This window comes from Martes martes, assembly GCF_963455335.1.
Source record: "Martes martes genome assembly, chromosome: 17".
NCBI classification, from domain to species: Eukaryota; Metazoa; Chordata; class Mammalia; order Carnivora; family Mustelidae; genus Martes; species Martes martes.
The window spans coordinates 26,352,233-26,374,337 of NC_137905.1; the positions used below are offsets into that span (position 1 = coordinate 26,352,233).

Here is a 22,105-nt window from a genome sequence, read left to right on the forward strand (position 1 = left end):
GGGTCCTGGGATCGAGTCCCGCATCGGGCTCTCTGCTCAGGAGGGAGCCTGCTTCCTCGTCTCTCTCTCTCTCTCTGCCTGCCTTTCTGCCTACTTGTGATCTCTCTGTGTCAAATAAATAAAGAAAATAAAAGAAAAGAAAAAGAAAAAGAAAATTCACTCCCGGTGGTTTTAGGCAACACATTTTCCAGTTATTTACTTTTTGGCTTTGCATATGATAGTTTTTCCTATGCACAAAAACTTCGCTTTTATAGAACTGACTTTATATATTGATTTCACGGTTTCTGGGTTTTATACTTCAAAAGTCCTCCCCAATCCAAGATTATAATAAAAATGTTCCCACTATTAAGTTTAGGACTTCAATGGTTTTTTTTTTTTTTTAGGACTTCAATGGTTTTTTATCATTTACATTTAAATCTGATACATCTGGATTAATTTCACTGTAACATATATAGCTCCAACTTTGTTTTTTCCTAAATGACCACCTAGTCATCCCAGATCATTTATTGAATAATCCGGTTGTGCCCCACTGCAATACCTTTACCATAAACTAAATGTACCCATATCAAAATTTTATCAGCTACTTGATCATATACATGACATATATGTGATCTGTATTGGGGCTTATCATAGGACTTCTATTTTTTCTCTGAACTTCCAGTCTGTTCATGAGCTTGTTTTAATACTGTAACTTCATATCATGTTTCAGTATCTGGTAGGGCTAGTTCACTCATCTACTTAAGAATTTGGGGGATATTTTTATTTATTTTTCCGAAAGAACTTTTGAGCCAATTTAAATCCTTAAAAAAACCCTCCTTGTTATTTTAATTGGAATACCATGATTTTGCACCTCAACTTAAACAGAGCTAACATTTTTATGCTGTTAAATCTTCCTAGCCTGGCACCGTCTTTCCATTCCTTGTTTCACAAAGTACAGTCTACACTACTGGCATCACTTGGAAACTGGGGAAAATGAAGACTCTTGTGCCCATCCAGTCAGAAGCTGCATATTAACAAGATCCCCAGATGTCTGGTTTGCACCTTCCAGTCTGAGAAGCACTGCTTTAATTCACTCTGGAGAAAACCAATAAAATTATTTTTAATTAACTTGTCAGAATGCAATAAAAACTTGTCAAGAAGGATTCAGTGAATATCTGCCATGTCTAGCATAGATATATTGCTGTAGGGAGATCTAAACATGAACCTGGAACCTCACATCTTGTGAGGAAAAAGATGAAAGAATACTTAAGATAAAAATAATGAAGGAACAAGAACCAAGGCATTAAAAAGAGGTTCCACAGGGACACCTGGATGGCTCAGTCGGCTAAGCCGTCTGCCTTCAGCTCAGGTCGTGATCCCAGGGTCCCAGGATTGAGCCCTGCATAGGGCTCCTCGCTCAGTGGAGAATCCGCTTCTCTCTCTCTCTCTCCCCACCCCCACCTCACTTGTGGTTTCTCTGTCTCAAATAAATAAATAAAATCTTCAAAAAAATAAGTTCTACAGCTTTGAGGGATGTGCTAATACCAGGAACTGTGATCCCTACCCAGCACCCCACTTGTAGAGTGGGGCTGTTACCACAAGACAGGCAGACCACTGTTCCCATCCTGAGATCCACTGCAACAGTACAGAAATTTTGCTCAAGGGGAGAGGCTATAAAACAGAGAGCTCTAGAATGCTGCCTGGAAGGACTGACTTTTCTTGGAACAAAGTGTGGGGAGCTCAAGCCTAAGTAGTTTGTGGAAAACAATGGAGATCTTTGGGGTGAGCAATTAAGAGGCAGCTGGAAGTTCCATGATATTAGTAGCAACAAGCAAAACAGTAGGCCAGCTAGATGTTTAACAGAACCAGAAAAAGAGACCAAAATAACAGACCAGCTAGATGTTTAATGACCAGAGAAAGAATCATTAAGAGATCATAATTCGGGCACCTGGGTGGCTCAGTGGGTTAAAGCCGCTGCCTTCAGCTCAGGTCATGGTCCCAGGGTCCTGGGATCATAATTCTACAATATCAGTAGCAACAAGCAAAACAGAGGACCAGCTAGATATTTAACAGAACCAGAGAAAGAGACCATTGGGGTTGGAGCAAACCTCAAAGACTGCCAAAAAGGTCCCTGAAAAGGGGCATGACTTTGATTAGATCAGAATGTGCCACAGTTAATGTCCCAGGGTGTTACTGAAAGCAACAGAGCAAACAGCTAGTAATTAATGAAAGCTAACAGCTGGGTATGATACCAATAGAACTAGACCAGCGCTAGAAGCTTCACAGGAAGACGAAGGAGAGTCGAAGAGAACTCAGCAGAAATGCCAATCATTCCTGGTTGTCAGGGACACTGTATCCATGACCAAGGCCACCCCCTCTAAGTAGCAACACCAGAGGCTAACAACAGCAGGAGAAAGAGACTTTACTAAATTAATCCAGCCAAATCACTAAACAAGCAAGTGGTGGGTGGAATTAGTATCCAGCATTGCTATATTATCTAAAATGTCCAGTTTTCAACAAAAATTACAAGATAGACAAAGCAACAGGAAAGTGTGACCCACACAGGAAAAAAAGGAAGCAACATAAGCTACCTCTGAGGGAGTCCAGATGGTGGACTTAGCAAAGTTCAAAGCAGTTATTATAAATATGTTCAAAGAATCAAGATAATTAAAGAATTAAAGGAGCATATGATGATAATGTTTCATCAAATAGAAATATCTAGAAAGAGAAATTATTTTAAAAAAACAAATGGAAAATGTGGAGTATTTTCAATACAATAACTGAAATGAAAAATTCACAGAAGGAGATCAGAGATTTAAGTCAGCAGAACAATTAGTAAACTTGAAGGTAGACTGATAGAGATCATGCAATACGGAAAACACAGAGGAAAAAGAAGAAAAATTCAGTCTCAGAGAAATGTGTGGAACCAACATTCATGTAATGAAAATAACAGGAGAGGAGAAAGACAAAGGAAATATATTCAAGGAAATAATTGTTGAAAACTTCCAAATCTGATGACAAATATTGTTTTGATGAAAAATATTAAACCACATATTCAAGAAGCTCAAAAAACTGAGTAGGAAACTGGAAAGAAATCCACACCCAGACACATCAGACCCAAAATGCTGAATGACAGGCAAAGAGAAAACACTGAAAGCAGTGAGAAAACAATTCGTTACATTCAAGGGAAACCAAATAAGAGTAATAGTTGACTTCTCATCAGAAACAATGGAGGCTAGAAGCAGTGGGATGGCATATTCTAAGGGTTCAATGAAAAAAAAAAAAAAAAGACCCTGTCAAACAAGAATCTTATATCCAGCAAAACTATCTTTCATAAATGAAAGCAAACAATGAGCACACTCAGATTTTGGTTTCCAATGCTATTCTCAAATAAAAGGAACCAGGACTCCTTGGAGAAATGGCTAATTCTAGGGCTGGAGCAGGAAATATAGGAAATGGGCCACAAGCATTTTCTAGTGCCAGAAAAGAAAAAGTGTTCACACACACACAAAATGGGGGTGTGCTGAAGGGACACAGAAGCCAACTGAAAGAGCTTCCAATGCCCAAGGTAAAACAATGTGAGTAAAAAAATATTAGATTATAACCCAACATATAAAATTAACATCCATGCTCACTTCAACAGCACATATACTAAAATTAATATCCATGAATTGATATTGATATAAATAAAAGATTAAAAATTAAACAAACAGAGAATAGACAAACGTCCCAGATAGAATTCCAAATAGTTTATAAGTTTCCACTTCTTAAGTGTTGGCTGCACATGGTAACATCCTTCAAAAAAGCTGAGTCTCAAAACTGGAGGAAAGAGTAACTGTACAGTGGAGAAACCCTTTTAATATTACATCAGGCAGGTGATCAAGGTTAACATCAGCAATGGGAAGTCATGTTGAGAGTATGCTCCCTTGATATAATATGAAAAATGGCACTTCACCTCTATAGCCTTCCACCTGAAAACCATTTAACCTCAGTCTAATCCCAGGAAAGACAGCAGACAAATCCTTGACAAATACTTGACCACTTCACAAAACTGTCAAGGTCATCAACAACAAAAAGTAAAGCCTATTACAGCCAAGAAAAACCTAAGGAGATGTGAAACTGAATGTAGTGTGTTATCCTGGATGGGATCCTAGTACAGAAAAGGACATCAGGTAAAACCAAGTCTATATGAATAATATTAATTATAAATTATAAATATTTTATATTTATATATTATAAATTATAAATATAATTATAAATTATAAATATTAATCATATATAAATATTAATCATAAGACATCAATATTGGTTAGTCAATTTTAATAAATATTCCACTGTAAGGTGTTAACAATGGGGGAAAATGGGTGTGAGATTTGGGGAACTCTGTACTCTCCACAATTTTCTAAAACAATTACAAAATAAACTTTATTTTTTTAAGTGAAGAATAAAGACATTACCAGATAAACACACACACACAGAATTCATTGCCAAGCAGAACTGCCTTACAGGATATACTAAAGGAAGACCTTCAGGCTGAAAACTAGTGAAAGTAGCTTAAGCTAAAGTAACTTAAAACTATGTGAAAACAAATAGCACAAGTAAAGGTAATTAGGTAAGTAATTATAAAGGACAGTAAAATTGTATATTCTCCTTCTCTTAACTGATTTAAAAAGCAATTCATAAAGCAATATGTGTATAATTCTATCGTGGACCTATGACACATAAAAACAATATATTCGACAATTACAGCAAAAAGAAGGTGAGGTAAAAACAAAGCTATATTTGAGTGAGGAAATAACATTGGATGGTAACTCAAATCCAGAGGAAGAAATGGAGAGAACCACACAATGGTAAAGACAAAGACTAATACAACAAAAACTATGAACATACTTCATCTCTGATGCACCTTGGCAGCTCAGTCATTTGAGCGTCCAACTCTTGATCTCTTGATCTCAGCTCAGGTCTTGATCTCAGGGTCATGAGTTCAAGCACTGCACTGGGCTCCACACTGAGTGTGGAGCCTCCTTAAACAAAACAAAACCCACATACTTCATTTCCTTTCTTCTCTCAGCTTCTGGATCCCTTCCTCACATTCACAAGATTAACTCAAAATGCATCATAAACCTAAACATAAAATCTGTAAAACTTGTAACCGAAGACATAGGACTGAATCTTCATGATATTAAGTAATAGTTTCTTAGATACAACAACAAAAGCTCCAGTGCAAAAGAAAAAATAGATAAACTGGGGCTCACCCCAAAGTTAGAAACTACAAATAGCATCTTAAAGAAAGTGAGAAGGAAACCCACAGAATGGGAGAAAATATTTGCAAATCATATATCCAAAAAGTATTTGAATCCAGAATACATAAAGAATTCTTACAACTCAATTATGAAAAGACAAACAGCTCAATTAAAAGCTTACTCAGGGGCTAAGGGTTTGAATAAACATAGTTTGAATAAACATTCAAACTAAGGGTTTGAATAAACATTTCTCAAAAAAAAACACACATGGCCAATAAGCAAATGAAGGGATGTTCAATGTCATTAGTCATTTGGGAAATTCAGATCAAAACCACAGTGAAGTATGTCACTTCATACCCACTAGGACAGCCATTAAAAAGCAAACAAAAAAACCCCAAAATTACAAGTGTCAGTGAAGATGTGCAGAAATCAAAACCCTCACACATTGTTGGGAATGTAGAATGTGCAGCCACTTTCAAACACAGTTCTGCAGTTTCTCTAAATGTTAACCACACCATCACCACATACGATCCACAATTCCACTTTCAGCTGTATGTCCAAGAGAAAAGAAAACACATTTACACAGAAACTTGTATGTGAATGTTCATAGCAGCTTTATTCATTAGACCCTAAAACAATCCATGGGAAACAACCCCCTCGACGGATGAATGGCTAAAATGAGGTCTACCCATACAAGGAAATACGATTCAGCCATGAAAAGAAAGAAAGTCTTGACACATACTACAGCACAGATCTTGAAAATATTGTTAAAGAAGCCAGTCATGAAAGACCACATACTATATGATCCCTTTTAAACAAAATGTCCAGAACAGGCAAATTCACGGGGACAGAAAGTGGATTAGTGGTCATGGGGCTGCAGGGTGGGAGTAAGATGAGGTGGGGAACAGACATGAATTTCTTGAAGGTACAGGGTTTCTTTCTAGGGTGACAAATATTTTGTAAAATGTTGTTCTGATGGTTACATCATTCTGGGGATATACTAGAAATCATTAAAATGTGCACTTTAAATGGGAGAATAATATGGTATATGAGTTATAACCCAACAAAGCTGTTTAAAAAAAAACTTCACAAGAAAACTAAAATATACTAACAAGTGACTGCCAGGCTTTTAAAAACTGATGTTATATTTTACTTGTAATCTAATAAGTGTCCACCCAAACAAATACCACAGAAATCCTGCATGGGGAGAGCACACAGACTTTTGCTTTACTTTTATTCCTGGCTACTCTGTACCAAGACCCACTTCTTTGCATGTATCAGTTCTCCATCGAGGACAGGACTTGGATGCCATGACAAAACTGAGTCAGATGTAGTCATCCTGTGGCTTTTCAGTTATTGTGGACAGGCCTGGGGCCACACACACTGATGGGGACACTTAGGCCCATTCAAGACAAGGCCACCAACAGCTGTACTAATGGCTTGGAAGGCTGACAAAGCATTGCTATCCTGGTCCTCACAGGTCACCACAAGGCCTGTGACACCTCTTTCACACGTACGGAAAGTGAGGCCTGTCTCATTAAAAGGCCTGTTCAAAGCCAGAACCTAGCAACAACAAAGCTTATGCTCTTGCCCTCATCTTTCTAAAAAAGTCCTCTTGAGTCACATCCTTCATGTACTTAGCTTGGTGAAATTCAAATGTATGTGCTCAGCAAAATACTGAGAGCACAAAATCACAATGGAGATGAAAGGAGCTCAGATAATGCTACCTGTCTGTCCACACAGTGACCGCAGGCCCTGGAGTGGGCTCAGGACAGAGGTCACAGGTCTGTCATCCCAGCATTCACTGTACTGAGTGAAATGTTTAAAGAAAACTCTCCCTCCTATACATAGAACACTATATTTTGGCATGTGTACTTTTTCTCATACCAGTTAGATGATTACACTCATTATAGGCCTTTTTGTGATGCTGTATACATGACACTTTGAGTATGGTACTTTATGGGTCACATAGGGTTATAAGAAGGTTATACTTGAGGGTTATTTGGGCTCTACATGATTTCTAAATAGTTTTGTCATTTCCACATGATTTCTGACTCTAGAACCCTAACCCAGCAGTAAAATTCTACTGGACTATGAGTCTCCAGGTACCACTTCCTCTCCAGTGGCCCAGACATATTTTGACTTTTATGGTCTAGGCTTTTCTAGACAAAAACCAAGATGGCTTGGGTCTTGGTGTACGTTGGCTCAAGTGCTTATAGACAGAAGGAGACAAACACCAGAAATAGCACATTTTACCCCTCCTACCTGCTCTACTTGTAGGGTTTCTCTTTCAATTTTTTCAAGTAACTCATTTCTCAGCGAGATCTCCTTATCCAGACTGATGGACATTTCCATTGCCTGGTGCAGCTTGCTCTGAAATATAACAACAAGCAAGTCTTGAGCAAAGATGATCCCTCAGAACTACAGGAAGGATAGGCAGTTCTTCATTAAGCAGGATGACAGCAAGGCCATCCAGGAACCCAAGCCTGCCCTTCTCAGAATCCTGGTGCCTACAGGGAAGTAAAGACCTGCAGAGTGGCTGGACACACCAGGACCCAAACTCTCCCCAAACATTTACTAAAAAAACACTTTGGGCCAGTCCCAGAACCTCTCTAAACTTGGGCTGGTCACCTCACAGGGCCGTGGAGAGGCTCAAGGGAGAAAATTGTGGTGAAATGCTGAGTAGAGAGCCCCTGGCACATGGAGAACACTCATGCAAGTGGCTGCCATTATGACATGAAGAGAGGAAACACTCCCCGTGAGCTCGGTGCTACTGGCATCCCACTTTACAGGTGAAAGAACTGACTCTTTGGCGAGTGAAACAATTTGCCCAGGGTCATAGGGATAAGATGTTAAGCAGGGATTGAACCCAGGCAATCTGACTCCAGGGCCCGCGGGCTCCACCACCACTGACCCTGGAGGGCTCCTCCCCGAAATGGCTCGCAGCTTCCCCTCGCGTCACTTGCCGCTGTCCTTCACTAACTCCTCCCAGGCCCCTGCTTCTCAGACTTGACCCCTTCCCTGCACCTTTGTCTCCCAGCAGGGAAGGGTCAGCCTGGGGGAGTTGGGACGTGCTCTGCTGGGCTGAAGAGCCGGTGACAGAAGCCAGTGACTCTGGGGGGATCACTCCACGGACTCTGAAACATAGTCACCCTGCCCTAGGCACTGACCAGTATGACAGCCTATGCCCTGCCAGCCAGAGGCCAGCTCACGGCCTGGACGGAGGCATCCTAAGCCATGTAAAGCCACCACTGTGCCTGGCACTAAGAATGTGAGGACAACGGTGGGGGTTTCCCTGGGAGAAGGGGTATTGGAAAGGTTGCCGAAAGGCTGCCGAATATGTCTAGTAAGAGGTGGGGGGGAGGGGGGAAGCCAAGCTAAGGAAAAGCCTGGGAGAGGGGGGTGCTACAGGGTATAAAATCCTAGACCTAGCAGAAAAGCCTGGAGCCACCTTCCTGGGGACCTCAGGGCACTGGGGGCCACTGCCTCCCATTCCTCTTCTCGCCAATCCTCCCTTCTTTAAGGCTCACTGCCTGCTCCCCATCCTGTATGACATGGCTCTGCTTAGGGAGATGCCCTGGGTTAAGAGACCAGACTGAGAGCGTGGGCTGCGGGGAAGGGGAGGCAGCACAGGACTCCACTACAAACCAGCAAGTCGGTGGGAGGAAAGGAGAGCAGAGGGACAATGCAGAGAGCAGGGGCAGGAAAGAATGGATTTGCAAGGCCTATTGCAAGGCAGCTCCTGACTCTGAAGGTGTGAGGCGAGCTATCTGTGATTCTGAGCAGAGTGTCGGCCACTTGAGGTGGCTACTTCCAAAAAGACACTTTAGCTTTCTCTTGCTGTGTAACAAATTACCACAAATTGTGCGGCATAAAGCAACACCCATTGATTATCTCAGTTTCTACTATCTCAGTTTCTACAAGTTGGAAGTCCAGGCACAGTGTGGCCGGATTCTCTGCCCAGGTAGGGTCCCCTGGGGCTGCAGTCAGGATGTTAGCCAGGCTGGCTTTCCTCTGGAGCTGGGGTCCTCTCCCAAGCTCACAGACTGTTGGCAGAAAGCATTTCCTTTAAGTTGTAAGCCTGACATCTCTGTTTCTTTCTAATTGTGAGCAGGAGGTGGCCCTCAGCTCTCTGACATCCCTTCAAGCCAGCAGTGGAGAACTTCTCGCCTAGAGAATTCCCTCTGCCCTTCAAATTCCTGACTTCCTCTTCCAGACAAAACTGTCTGTCTTCAAAGGGCTCACGTGATTAGGTCAGGCCCATCCAATAACCTCCCTATTTTAACGTCAACTATGGCATATCATATTCATAATCACAGAACAGAACAGATCCTAATAGTAGAACCCATCATACCCATAGCCTTGCAGATTGTACTGGGTATATACACCAGGGGGTGGAGAGCCCTGGGAGACATCCTGGAATTCTACCTACCACAGGGCACTAGTTCACATGGGGATCACTAGTTTACGGTCAGTTAGGAATGACACATCATGGCTGTCATCACACGCTTATATTCTACCAGATTCCACCACGCAGGGCTCGATAGCATGAAGTTGGTGATAAAGGTGCCCCTTTGGCTGAAGCTCACGCACCAAACTCACAGAGGAGACCACGTTTGTCTCCTTCATACCTACACCCTCAGCACTTAGCCCGGTGTCTGGCACTCTACACCTCCTTGTATGTTTGGTAACAGGTATTCTATATGTGCATTGCTAAAGTGAACACATTGGTAATACTTATTCTGCAAGCTTTTCCAAGGTTTGAGACGTGGGTGCTGATATTTATATGAAATTGGTCTCTCCTGCCACCCTCCCACCCCCTAAACACAACACACCTCATGCTAGTAGCTCATTTGACAATACTGGCTGAGGACTTGCTTTGGCTAGGCACTGTCCTTGGTACTAGGAACACAGCACAGACCAGCATGAGCTCTATCCTGGTGGCAAGTCAGAAAAACCTGCCACTGACCCATGGTCCCTATTGGAATCCCCACTCAAGTCCACGTGAGGCCTGACCCCAAACTCAACAGTTGTTCCACCTCTATTTCTCCCAAAAGACCTAAGAACTGACACATGGAAAAAATGAGTTTGCATCTCCCTCAAACCATCACTGAGTCCACCATAGCACTCCCGTAGGCATCTCCTCCCAAGCTCCACCATCCAATTACTATTATTTGAAACAGGCCTACAGGCATGATGACCCCTGGGATTCTGGCTGGAGAAGCTCCCATTCCACCCACTGTGGCCTGGCTTGCTGCTGCTCGGGTATCGCAATCTGTCCTCTGCATTTAGATCTGCCCTAAAGAGCTCAGGCCCTGGACCTGGCAGTTTGATGTTATAAGCTAGTAGCTCCACTCCAAAGCCCTGGCTTTTCTACATAAGACCAGACAGGCCCTGTGCTACTTAAGTCGATTGCACAGGATACGATCAAGATCCAATGCGATGTCGCCATGTACTACGCAGCTCTCCAGCCTATGAAAGCTCAAGTCACGGGGACTGGCTTTATCTTGAAGTAACAGTGATCAGATAAGCTAACTACTGATGAGTGGATGATCTGTTGCAGAGAGCAGACACATGAATTTCAAAATGCCAGCACAATGTTGTGCTTTATGCCAGAGAGAGGCAGTTGGCTTAGGTGGGACATGCACTGGACTAGGAGCCTGAGCCCTGTCACAAACTTGTTGCTGGAAGCTGGCAATTACTCTCTCTTTGGACTTCAGGTTTTTCATTTTTAAAAGCAAAGTGCTGGACAAACATAAGAGTCTAATCTAAACACTTCCAAATTTACTTTTTAAAATGATACTATGCAGGCCGAATGAAGACCACCTGTGAGTTACCTAAGCCTGCAGCCACAACTGTCCTGTAGGCAGGAGGCCAGGGGTCAGCCACCTTGCTCAATAAAAGGCCAGAGTGCCAATATTTAGGCTTTGTGGGCCAAGAGGATATTATGTAATTACTTACATTAACAAAAGAAAAAAACAAATTTCCACATGTTTTATTGATGACATTCAAAATATAATCATTAGGTACATTTTGGACTACAGATCTACTAAAGAGAAGAATGGAATTTCTGGGGCAGAAACCAATTTTGCTTAATTGGATTTCGAAGGTAGCATTCTCTATCAAATTGGTTACGAATACCCTTCTGGAAAAACCACAGCTCACAGGCCAGTGGCAGGATACACTGGCCCCAGTCAGCTGACTCCAACATTGCACAGGTCCTAGCAGGGTGGCTGGGCACTCATGGCTATGGTCCCTGCTTAGTTATTAGCAGTATCTCCCTCTCTCCCAAAAGGGTTCTGTGTGGATAAGGAATTATATACTAGTTTTCTGATTTTTAGCTAAGACAGTTTTCTTCTGGAGGGTTTTAAGCAGAGAAGTGCTTCTTACAGGCCTAAGTTAAACAGGGCCCTAATGTGGTTAGTTCTCAAAATTTGCTTAAAAATCATGAGGGCATTAAAAAAATAGAAGCATGGCCCTTACCCCCTTATTCAACTGGTCAGGGCTAGACTAGGGTGTTTGAATATTTAAAAAAAAAAGTTCTCTGGGTGGTTGCAGTGCACAGCTAGGGTTGTGGGAACATTCAGAGTATTTGAGAATGGCTTTGTCAAGAGAAATCGGGGAGCAACAGTAGACGGAAGGGCCCCAAGCCCTTGTGTAGCACCACAGTGGTGCATGGGAACTTCACTGTGGCTGGAAGGGTGGGTGTGGGAGGCCTCAGGGACCTGGGCATCAGGGCTGACCTTACTTTGTAAGTATTGAGGACTTGCAGGGTGTTTCCAGACGCCAGCTTTAGCTGGATCAGTTCTTGATTCTTCGCTTCAATTGTCTCTAAAAACTGAGCATTCTCGATCTTCAGCTGCTGAAAATCAACCTCATGGAGAGCCTCGCCCACCTCTTCCTTCTACAGCTCAGAAAGAAGAAAGAAATGACGTGAGGTTGTGACTTCGGAATCTGATTCACACCTTGCAGTTCTAGATGAGATTCTGAAAGTCAGTCATCATTCATTCATTCAACAAACACGGGCTGGGGCTCTGCTTGGTGCCAGGTGTGATACAAGGCACTGGAGTGGAGATCTGAATAAATACAATGCTCCCTGGCCTCAAGGAGCTCATATTCAACCAGGGTTCACAGGTCGCAGTGTGGTGTAGTGGGAAGGGCAAAGGACACACGGAAGCTCCTCAGCCAGGCCAGAGAAGAATGGAAGACTGGGTCAGAGAAGGCTTCCCACAAGAGGGCTATGAAAGAAGAATAAGAAGGAGACCATATAAAAGTTATTTTTACCCTGGAAAACCCAGGACCAGCAGCCCATAAATTCCCTTTCTGTGATCACGTGACATCTCTGTACTATGGTTGTATCAGTGTGTTGGGTTCCCTCCCTGGCCTGGCCCACCTTACCTGCCCCACCAGGTCTAGGCCATCTCATATGGGTGGTAGGCCAAGAGCCAAACCTGGGAACTGTTCCTCAGCCCCATGCAATACTGCCTCCAAGGAGGCTTCTTTCCTGTCCCCTAAACCAACACAACGATTTCCTTAAGCCCCAGTAATGACCCATCCGCCAACTCAAACACTCCTAAACCATCTTCTACACCAGGAGACTCCCCCGCTGTGGCTCTGTGGTCCCTGCTGCCCATTGCCTCTGGCTAACAGTTAGGGCATCCCGCTGTTTCCTACCATCCCCACTCTCCACTAGTCTGAGCTCCTGCGGGCAGGACCACCTCAGGGTCAGCTTTGTGCAGCAATGGCTTTTAGGCTAAAAGTCACTCATCTCCTCCCTCTCTCACACTCAAACCCCCTCCTCAGGAGGCCTTAGCATGCGCAAAGCCTGGAGTACCAGGAACTCTCTATCTGGAGGCAGCTCCTCTCTCCTTTCTTACACTAATCTCATAATCTCAAATCTCCTTCGATGACACAGCCCCTCAAGTTTTTGCTCCGCTGGGGACCTCCAGAGCAGCACGTTCTCTCCTCCCCACAGCTGCTGTGCACCTGGAGCCAGCAGCTGGCCCTCCTGAGTCTGCTTGGGCCCATCAATCCCAGGTCGTCTGATAGGCTCCCTGTTCCCCTTGGTCTCCAGCTCCCTCTCCTGTGTAAACCCTAGGTTCCCGATTCTTTCCAGAGAGCAGCTCTCCTGGAGACACAGTGCTCCAGGTAGGCCTACTCAGACCAAGAGGAGAAAGCCCACCCCTTTTTTGGGGGGGGGCTGTGATTCTCTGGGTGCACCCCAGGGCACAGCATCGCCTCCCACTGAGCTGACTTTATCAGGCATTCTATGGGTAAGCCACCTGGCACCTGTGCTGACATCCTGGGGCATCAAAGTGGAGGAGCTGACATCTGTCCTCAGTCACTTCATGTTATTGAAGCTGTCCCAGCCTGTCATCTTTTGGGATCCCAAGTCAGTCAGGCAATAGTTCCAAGTGTGTTAATTTGCACAACTCTGTGTCACTGGCAGTGGCCACCTCTAATGCACAAGCTGTCAGTGCCCATATTCGAGTTAATTCAAGGGACGGAGCCACGTAATCACATCGGAGAGGCCCTGTGCCCCATCTGCTACTGCCTTTCATCAGGAAGCTTTAGTCTGATGCACAGGTGACCAAAGCACCCTCAAACTATGCCATCCAGGCCAGACTCACCAAAAGGGGTCAACAAGTACGCCAAGAGTGTCTTTTAAATTCAAGCCAACTCCGTCTGAGGCTGTGCTGGTACCGTTAACAGTAGGAGCTTCCTATCACCGCTGTGGCAAATTACCACAAACTCAGTAGCTTACAACAAAAATTGATTATCTTAGAGCTCACGAGGTCCGAAGTCCAAAATGGCTCTTGGGCCTCAACTCAAGGTGTTTTCGCAGAGATGCATTCCTTCTGGAGGCCCTGGAGGAGAACCTGTTTGCTTGCCTTTCGCAGCTTCTAGAGGCTGCTTGTTCTCTCTTGTTCATGATCCCTTCCTCTACCTTAAAGGTTCATCACTCTGATTTCTGTTTCCAGTATTCCACCTCTCTCTCCTGCCTCCTTTGGGATTATATTGGGCCCACTCAGATAATCCAAAATAATCTCCCTTTGAGTCAAGGGAGATTATTTTTAAGATAATCTCAAGATCCTTGACTTAATCACCTTTGCAAAATCCTTTTGCCATGTGAAGTCACAGATTCACAGACTCCAGGGATTAGGACACGGACAGCTTTGGGAACGCATTGTTCTACCTTCCATGGTAACCTTAGGAAGGAAGAAAGAGAGGGAGAAAGAAAGGAAGAAAGAGCCACATACCTGCCTCAATTGTAAAAGCATCTTTTTCCTCTGCACTTTGAGAGAAACATTTTTCAAACGTAATTTATCCTTCATATTATCCTAAAAAATACAAGTAAATTTTAATCCACTCCTCTTCATCTTCCCTGTTGGTTTGAAAAGTTGGTAGGGCTGGGGCTATAAACCAAACCTTGAGTCCTAACATTCAGTCACTTATTTTTAGGTCTTCTTACATTTACTGGAGCTAGTATACACTTCACTCATGACAGGGGCACCTGGGTGGCTCAGTCAGTTAAGATTCTGCCTGGGCTCAGGTCATGATCCCGGGGTCCTGGGACAGAGCACCCTGTTGGGCTCCCCACTCAGCAGGGAGTCTGCTTCTCCCTCCCCCTCTGCCCCCCTCCAACTTGTGTGGGCTCTCTCTCTCAAATAAATCTTAAAAAGAAGAAAAAGAAAAAAAACTGAAAAACAAAAAACACTTCACTCATGACCAAGAAGCAGAGGTAACTTGGTTGGTTTTGTGCAAATTTTCTACTATTTTTAAATTTGAGGTTATTGGGGTGTATAATTTGGATATAGGGGCCAATCCTGACAAAACAACCTTATGATTCTCCAGTCTTTTATTCTCTTGGTAGTTTATATAATTTTTCATCACTTATACATTGTTAGGGCTAGTAACCCTACCTATGTCCAGGATCCAAAGCTCGACATGCTACAAAATCTTTGAAAGTGAAGGAACATTTTATGTCTCATTGTTATAATAATGGAATTTAAAGAGCTTGAGATTTACCTGTCCCCCTCCCTGCAGTTACCTGATCAGATAGACTTGCCTCACTTTTCTCTAGGAGACATATCAGATCTTGAAACAAATAGCAACAATAAAAAAGAAAAAAAAATCAGTCTGAAATACTATTAATATTCACCCAGCCTGATTGGTTTTAGCCTTGATAAACGTGCCTTTTAAGACACACACTTTGGGGGATGCAATAAATCTGCATGTGGGGAGAGCATTTACGGCGGACCAAATGGAGTGGGGCTGCTTCACATGGATCATTTTTATGTCTTCATCCTCTGAATCTGTTCTCCCTTTCTAAGCTCCGGCCTCCTGCCAACTCACCCTCCGGCGGTTCATGTCCTCAATGTACTTCATCACTTTCTGAGTGGCCAAAATACTCCCTTTCTTCTTGGATATGGTTTTTAGGATATCTTTTTTAAAATCATGTGCTGCTCTCTGAACTTCAGCCCATCGAATTTCAGCTTCCTCAATGATAGCCTGCAGGAGTTAGCACAAAGAAAGAACAGTTTCCAAAAAGCCTCAGGGACAGTTCCCTCTGAGGAAACCTAAATTCTCAGGCCTCTTTGTGTCTAATACATAATGTTTCTTCTTAGCCTTAGAAATATATTTATAAGATACAAATTTGACTACGGGAATGTTACCATTAAAAAGCAGGCCTCGGGTCGCCTGGGTGGCTCAGTCAGTTGAATGTCTGCTTTTGCCTCGGGTTATGATCTCCAGATCCTGGGACTGAGCCCCATGGCATTAGGCTCCCTGCTTGTTGGGGAGTCTGCTTCTCTCTCTCCCTCTGCCCCTCCCCCACTGCTGGTATACTCTCTCTCTTTCAAACAAAGAAACAAAAATTTTTAAAAGAAGCAGGCCTCAAAAAAAGGGGGGCATCCATAAGAAGGTGGTAAACAAATAAAAACGGCCTCAGGTATCTCTATCTATACACATTTCCGTATCTGAAATAATACTTATCCACTAAAAATTGTAACATTAATATATTATATAACATTATATAATATTATATGTTTTATATGTTATATAATAATACTATTATTATATATAATATATATTAATATTATATGTCATATAATATTATATATATAACACTCATAATATTATAATATATAATATAATAGGATAGGATAGGATATAAAAGATATCTGGGGGTGCCTGGGTGGCTCAGTGGGTTAAAGCCTCTGCCTTCGGCTCAGGTCATGATCCCAGAGTCCTGGGATCGAGCCCTGCATTGGGCTCTCTGCTCAGCAGGGAACCTGCTTCTCCCTCTCTCTCTGCCTGCTTTCCCTGCCTACTTGTGATCTCTCTCTCTCCCTGTCAAATAAATAAATAAAATCTTAAAAAAAAATCTAGAAAATATTACATCAAAACATTAGCCACATCCAGAGAGACAGATTACTAGGGAGACCAACAGTCTTAATATATATATACTTCAGCAATTTGAAAGTGGTATAGATGAATATATGTATTGACATGGAAAGACAATAAGTGCAAAAACAATTTACAAAATAATATAATACTTTTTATAAATAAATTCATATATGTCCAGAAAATAATCTAAACTCTAGGAGATAAACACAAGTGTCAACACTAATTATCTCTAGGCGGATTGTGGATGTTTACAAATGATCCTTTAGCTTACCTCTACATTCAAATTTTGCTACAACATAGAGATTGTCTTTAAATAAGGAAACACACACACACACACACACACACACACACATGCTATTTGAAAGAATAAAATGAAAAGCTAGCTATAGCTGCAGAGCAAATCATCTCAGTCCCAGCCTTGTCCCTGGGCACCAAGAAGCAAAAGCATCTTCCTTCACTGGCCGGCCTCTCCCCTCTCCCCGTGGTCTCCACTTGGAGGAACTTCAATCCACCGTAACTGCCACTTTCAGCATGTCACTCGCTCTCCTGCTCAGCCATCCTTATCAGGGTCCTGCTTTCTAAGGCATCAAAGATAAACTCCCCTGCATGGCTCTCAAGGTCTCAGAGCCCCAGTTTCCTCATACAGGCCTGAAAGCACACATTCATTCCCACTTCTACTTCTTGCTCATGTCATTCACCCGACCTAGAGTGCCCTTCTTTTCTTAAGCCATTACTTTATTCCTCATCATTCTTCAAGACCACGCCAAGCCCTACGTATAGCCCCACCTCTTCAAAAAAGACTTCTTTGGCCACTCTAGCCCACATTAACATGTTATAATTCAATAATGCATGTTTGGCAAGAGAGAGAAGGAGGGAGGAGGGCGCAAAGAAGGGAGAGAGGGAGGAAAGGTTAGGTTTAAGCGGTACAGGTAATTCCATCAATAAAGACATGAGTCTACTGATTTGTCCCACTGGAGGCAATGAGTGTGAGTCTGTGTGCTCATGTTTAGAAACAGAAAAATTTAGAAACAGAACAGAAATATCTGTTCCTCATACAATAATGCTCTCTAATGCAAGCCAATAACTACATCCCATGGGAAACTGAACTAACACTGATGTTTCTTCTCTGGAGGAAAACTGACCTTTATTGGTCTCTAAAAAGACATGGACCATGGTCATGCATGCTGCACACAGAGGCGATTTAAAGGATTTTTCACCCAACTCACTGACTTATGCCCCAGATTCCTTAAATTATTAGGAATTACCAAACATTTTAAAAGGCACTTGTAGTTATTATAGTTATTTTTTTCTTTTAAGAATCCATATCTTAGGGGTGCCTGGGTGGCTCAGTGGGTTAAAGCCTCTGCCTTCGGCTCAGGTCATGATCCCAGGGTCCTGGGATCGAACCCTGCATCTGGCTCTCTGCTCAGCAGGGAGCCTGCTTCCTCCTCTCTCTCTGTCTCTCTCTGCCTGCCTCTCTGCCTACTTGTGCTCTCTGTCTGTCAAATAAACAAATAAAATCTTTAAAAAAAAAAAAAAAGAATCCATATCTTAGGGACACCTGGGTGGTTCAGTCGGTTAGGCATCTGCCTTTGGCTCAGGTCATGATCCCAGGGTCCAAGAATTGAGGCTCTCTGCTCGGTGTAGAGCCTGCTTCTCCCTCTGCCCCCTCACTCACCCCCAGCCCGTGCACTCTCTCTCAAATAAATAAAATCTTTTAAAAAAAGAATCCATATCTTAGAGACATATACTAAAATATTTATAGATGGATGATATATTGGGGTGTCACTTCATAATAGCCCAGTGGCCTATCATGAGGGAGAAGTTGGGATATGGAGGAAACAAAGGTGGCCATATGTTCATGACTGCTGCATGTGGCTATTGAGTACACAGGGGTCCATTGTGCTAGCCTCTCTACATGTGTGCATTTTTGAAATTTTCCATTTAAAAAAGTTCAGGGGTGCTAGTGTGGCACGGTCGGTTAAATGTCTGACTCTTGGTTTCAGCTTAGGTCATGATCTCAGGGTCGTGAGATCGAGCCCCGTGTCAGACTCCGCACTTGGCACAGAGTCTGCTTGAGATTATCTCTCTCCCTCTCCCTCTGCCCTTCCCCACTGCTCTCCCTACCTCTCTCAAATAAATAAATAAATAAATAAAAGCTTAAAATGTGTTGTCTCCTCAAGCAGGTGGGAAGTTCCTTAAAAGCAGTCCTTAAATTTGTCTTCTCCTACTTATATTTCTTTCAAAATTACAAAAATATTAACATACTCCAGGTACTTCTCAATGAGGTGGAAGTGGGGAGTCCAGGTGGGATGGGCTATAGAGAAAACGGTATACCTCATGATGCTGCAGATCTCGTTCAGCATTTGCTCTCATGTGCCTTATTTCATCCTTCATGTCTTCCAGCTCCTTTTGTACAAGCTCACATTTTTGGTCACAACTGAGGCCTATCACACGGTCCATACCCATGCGGGACTTGGACCTACGCCTGCCTCGTAACTGCAATACAAGAAAAACCAAGTCATTGTCAAGTAGGAATTGCTGCTCAAGCTGGGTGTCAAAATGACCACTCAGACCTGCTAGAAATTACTCTGAGTGACAGCCAGGGAGAACAAACTCAAAGGATTCAGGATATGAGGCCCAAGGTGATGTTTATTTCACCAGTCAGCCTAAGTCCTGTGTTAAAGAATTCAAAGGCCTATACTGGATAATGAACTGAAAATAAATAAGGAAATGTGTCTTGAGGGTGTGGAAGGACTATGAACCTGTTAAAGACTAGCATTCAGGTCAGTGTCAGGGGAAGCCCAGAGCTCAATGCTTCCTAAACTGAAAACAGAAGAGAAATTGCATCTGGGGGCACAGTGATCAGCAAAAAAACCAGACATGATTCCCTACATATTTAAGCCAAAGGTCACCAGCAGATGGCCCTAAGGAACGTATGGGCCTGAAGAGATTGACCCTCAAAACACAGATCTACATCCAGTTTTAAATTTTCAAAAATTAATTACCCACATTTGAAAATCAGGGGATTCCACCAAATAATCTAGATTTCCAGCTTCTCTTGAAAAATCAACTGCTCAGGCAATACCAGTCCACCTGGTTGGACTTTCAGATGAGCAAGGAACTTTCCCATGCTCACAGCAGAACCACTTCACTCCTATATGTGGTTATCTGGGCCTTGTAAACATTGGAGTCCCCCAATTTAAGGGAATTATTTCAAGTAAACTCAGATATTTTGGGTGAGTCAGTCCACTAATAATTGAACCTGATTCCCTTCACACTCACTTGAAAGAGAACCTTTGGAGGAAAGGAAGAATTAAAAGTAGAACAGGGAGGGGGTGCCTGGGTGGCTCAGTGGGTTAAAGCCCCGCCTTCAGCTCAGGTCAGGATCCCAGGGTCCTGGGATCGAGCCCCGAGTCGGGCTCTCTGCTCAGCAGGGAGCCTGCTTCCTCCTCTCTCTGCCTGCCTCTCTGCCTACTTGTTATCTCTGTCTGTCAAATAAATAGATAAAATCTTAAAAAAAAAAAAAAAGTAGAACAGGGAGAAAATCTTATGCCACTCAGCCACAGAGGGTACACCAAAGGCAGATACACAAAACCACTTGCATCTAAAGGGACAAACAGAATAAAAGAATTCTTAGGTCGCCACAGTGTACCTGTGCAAATTCTGCTCCTGATATTTTAATTTCTGATAATCGTGGATGTCGCTGATCCCTGGGCTCCAGCTTATTATAATATTTCTCAAACATCTCCGTCTCAGTTTTGAGAGCAGAGTTTCCATAGCTGCAAGACAGAGGGTACCTGAGTAAGTTCTATTAATATGACTTTAAACCCCAAATAACTAGTGTTTAACACTTAATAGCTATTACATACCTTCTGCAAAACATGTAACCTCTTGGTGCCTCAATTTCCTCTTTTGTAAAATGGGAATAATAATAGTACCTATTATTCAGGGTTGTAATAAGGAATGCAAAGCCTTTAGAACAGTGCCTGGGACACAGTAAGTGCTATTTAAATATTTGATTTTTTAAAATGTCTAATGAGCCACAAAGTTGAAAGAACTAGGATTATATTGAAAATTGTTGCTGAGATGAAGCAACAAGTTCCACCTTCCAGTATCCTCTAAACCATTTGTGAAATTCCTTCTGAATTACTACATGCTTGAAGTATTACATAGCCACAATCTTCGGATGTTTCCTTTGGTTTATGTTTCTCAGCTGTTTTTTCCAGCACCCGAGAGACGAAGAATCCACAAGAAGTATATTATAAAGAGTATTATAAATGGTGGAAAAACTTGGAACAGACAGTTTTTAAACAACTAGAGGAGACAACTAGAGTTCATCCTGTATATGCTTGCCAAGATTTTGACCTTTTTAGCTTTTTCATATATATAACATACAGGTTATGCGTGTGTGTCTACTTATACATATGAACAGCTTGGATATTTTCATATGTTCCTGAGTGAATTCCTGTAGCCTGAATTTTAAGATTAATGGACACAGGTTCAATGGAAAACCTGAGAAATCAAAAAGTCTTTTAATTTATTTATTTATTTATTTATTTATTTATTTATTTATTTATTTTTACCCAGCATGTCGACACTCCCAGTGTCGGCTGTGGAGTCGCCCCTGAGTTTAAATCTTGGCACCACCACTAACTAGGAAAGTGAGTTACCCTGTGTCTTGGTTCCTTACCCACTTTCTGGGGCTCCTGTGCGATTATGGAAGGTACTACGTGCAAAATTAACTGGCACAAAACAAGCTTTCAAAAAATTGTAGCTATTAGGAATATCACGTCAGTTCTGACCTAAACTAGGTATAGACATACAGAAGCTACATCTATTCAGCTGCTAGAACGGGGGTTCGCCGTGAGCCCAAGAAGTTGTACAATGGACCTCTGGGCCTCCAGAAGCCGGCCGGCCGTACCTGAGCTCTTCCACCAGCCCACACAGCTGGATAACAGGCAGCTCGTTTTCCTCCCCGCTTTGCAACTCGCTGACAGTGGTCTCAGAGTCCTCATCAGTCATCGCTCTGCCCAAGTGGCCCTTGCCAATGCTCAGTGAGGCCAAGAGCGCGCTGTGCTAGCGGCCAAGCGTCACGCGGGCTGCGACCTAGCAGTGCGTTGCCGGAGCGACCGGACGCGTGCGTGAGGGGCGGGGCTCTCAGAGGCTCCGCCCGACGCCGCTCCGCCCACCCCCCGGTGCTCACCCGTGCGCAGACACCTACACTTACTCAACCATCATTCTTAACATGCTAATACTAGCAGCTACTGCTTGCGCGGCACTTACTACGCCCTTGGCACCGTGTTAAGCGTAGTTTATGCAAATCCTTGCGACAACCTTGTAATATTATCTACTATTCTGTGTATTCTCCAAATAGAGGAAACAAATCCGGGAAGTTAATTCCATTTGTTGCGGTGTCTTCCCCTACCCCATTGTGAGGCCTACTCTGTTCTCCCTCTGGTGCTTCGCACATT

The 22,105-nt window shown here is 43.0% G+C and overlaps 1 protein-coding gene across 1 annotated transcript in view; it reads right to left on the reverse strand.

Annotated features, from left to right (window-relative positions):
* The window catches only part of CFAP263 (cilia and flagella associated protein 263), a 26,862-nt gene extending 5,193 nt beyond the window's left edge, over window positions 1-21,669 (reverse strand). The window contains exons 1-7 of the mRNA XM_080829230.1: window positions 21,556-21,669; window positions 20,287-20,413; window positions 18,969-19,130; window positions 15,579-15,734; window positions 14,483-14,563; window positions 11,971-12,126; window positions 7,488-7,595 (exon numbers count right to left, since the gene is read on the reverse strand). Of these exons, the coding sequence (XP_080685356.1) occupies window positions 7,488-7,595; window positions 11,971-12,126; window positions 14,483-14,563; window positions 15,579-15,734; window positions 18,969-19,130; window positions 20,287-20,413; window positions 21,556-21,656 (891 nt within the window). The 5' untranslated portion in view covers window positions 21,657-21,669. The remainder of the gene's footprint in view (window positions 1-7,487; window positions 7,596-11,970; window positions 12,127-14,482; window positions 14,564-15,578; window positions 15,735-18,968; window positions 19,131-20,286; window positions 20,414-21,555) is intronic.
* Between the last annotated feature and the right edge of the window lie 436 nt (window positions 21,670-22,105).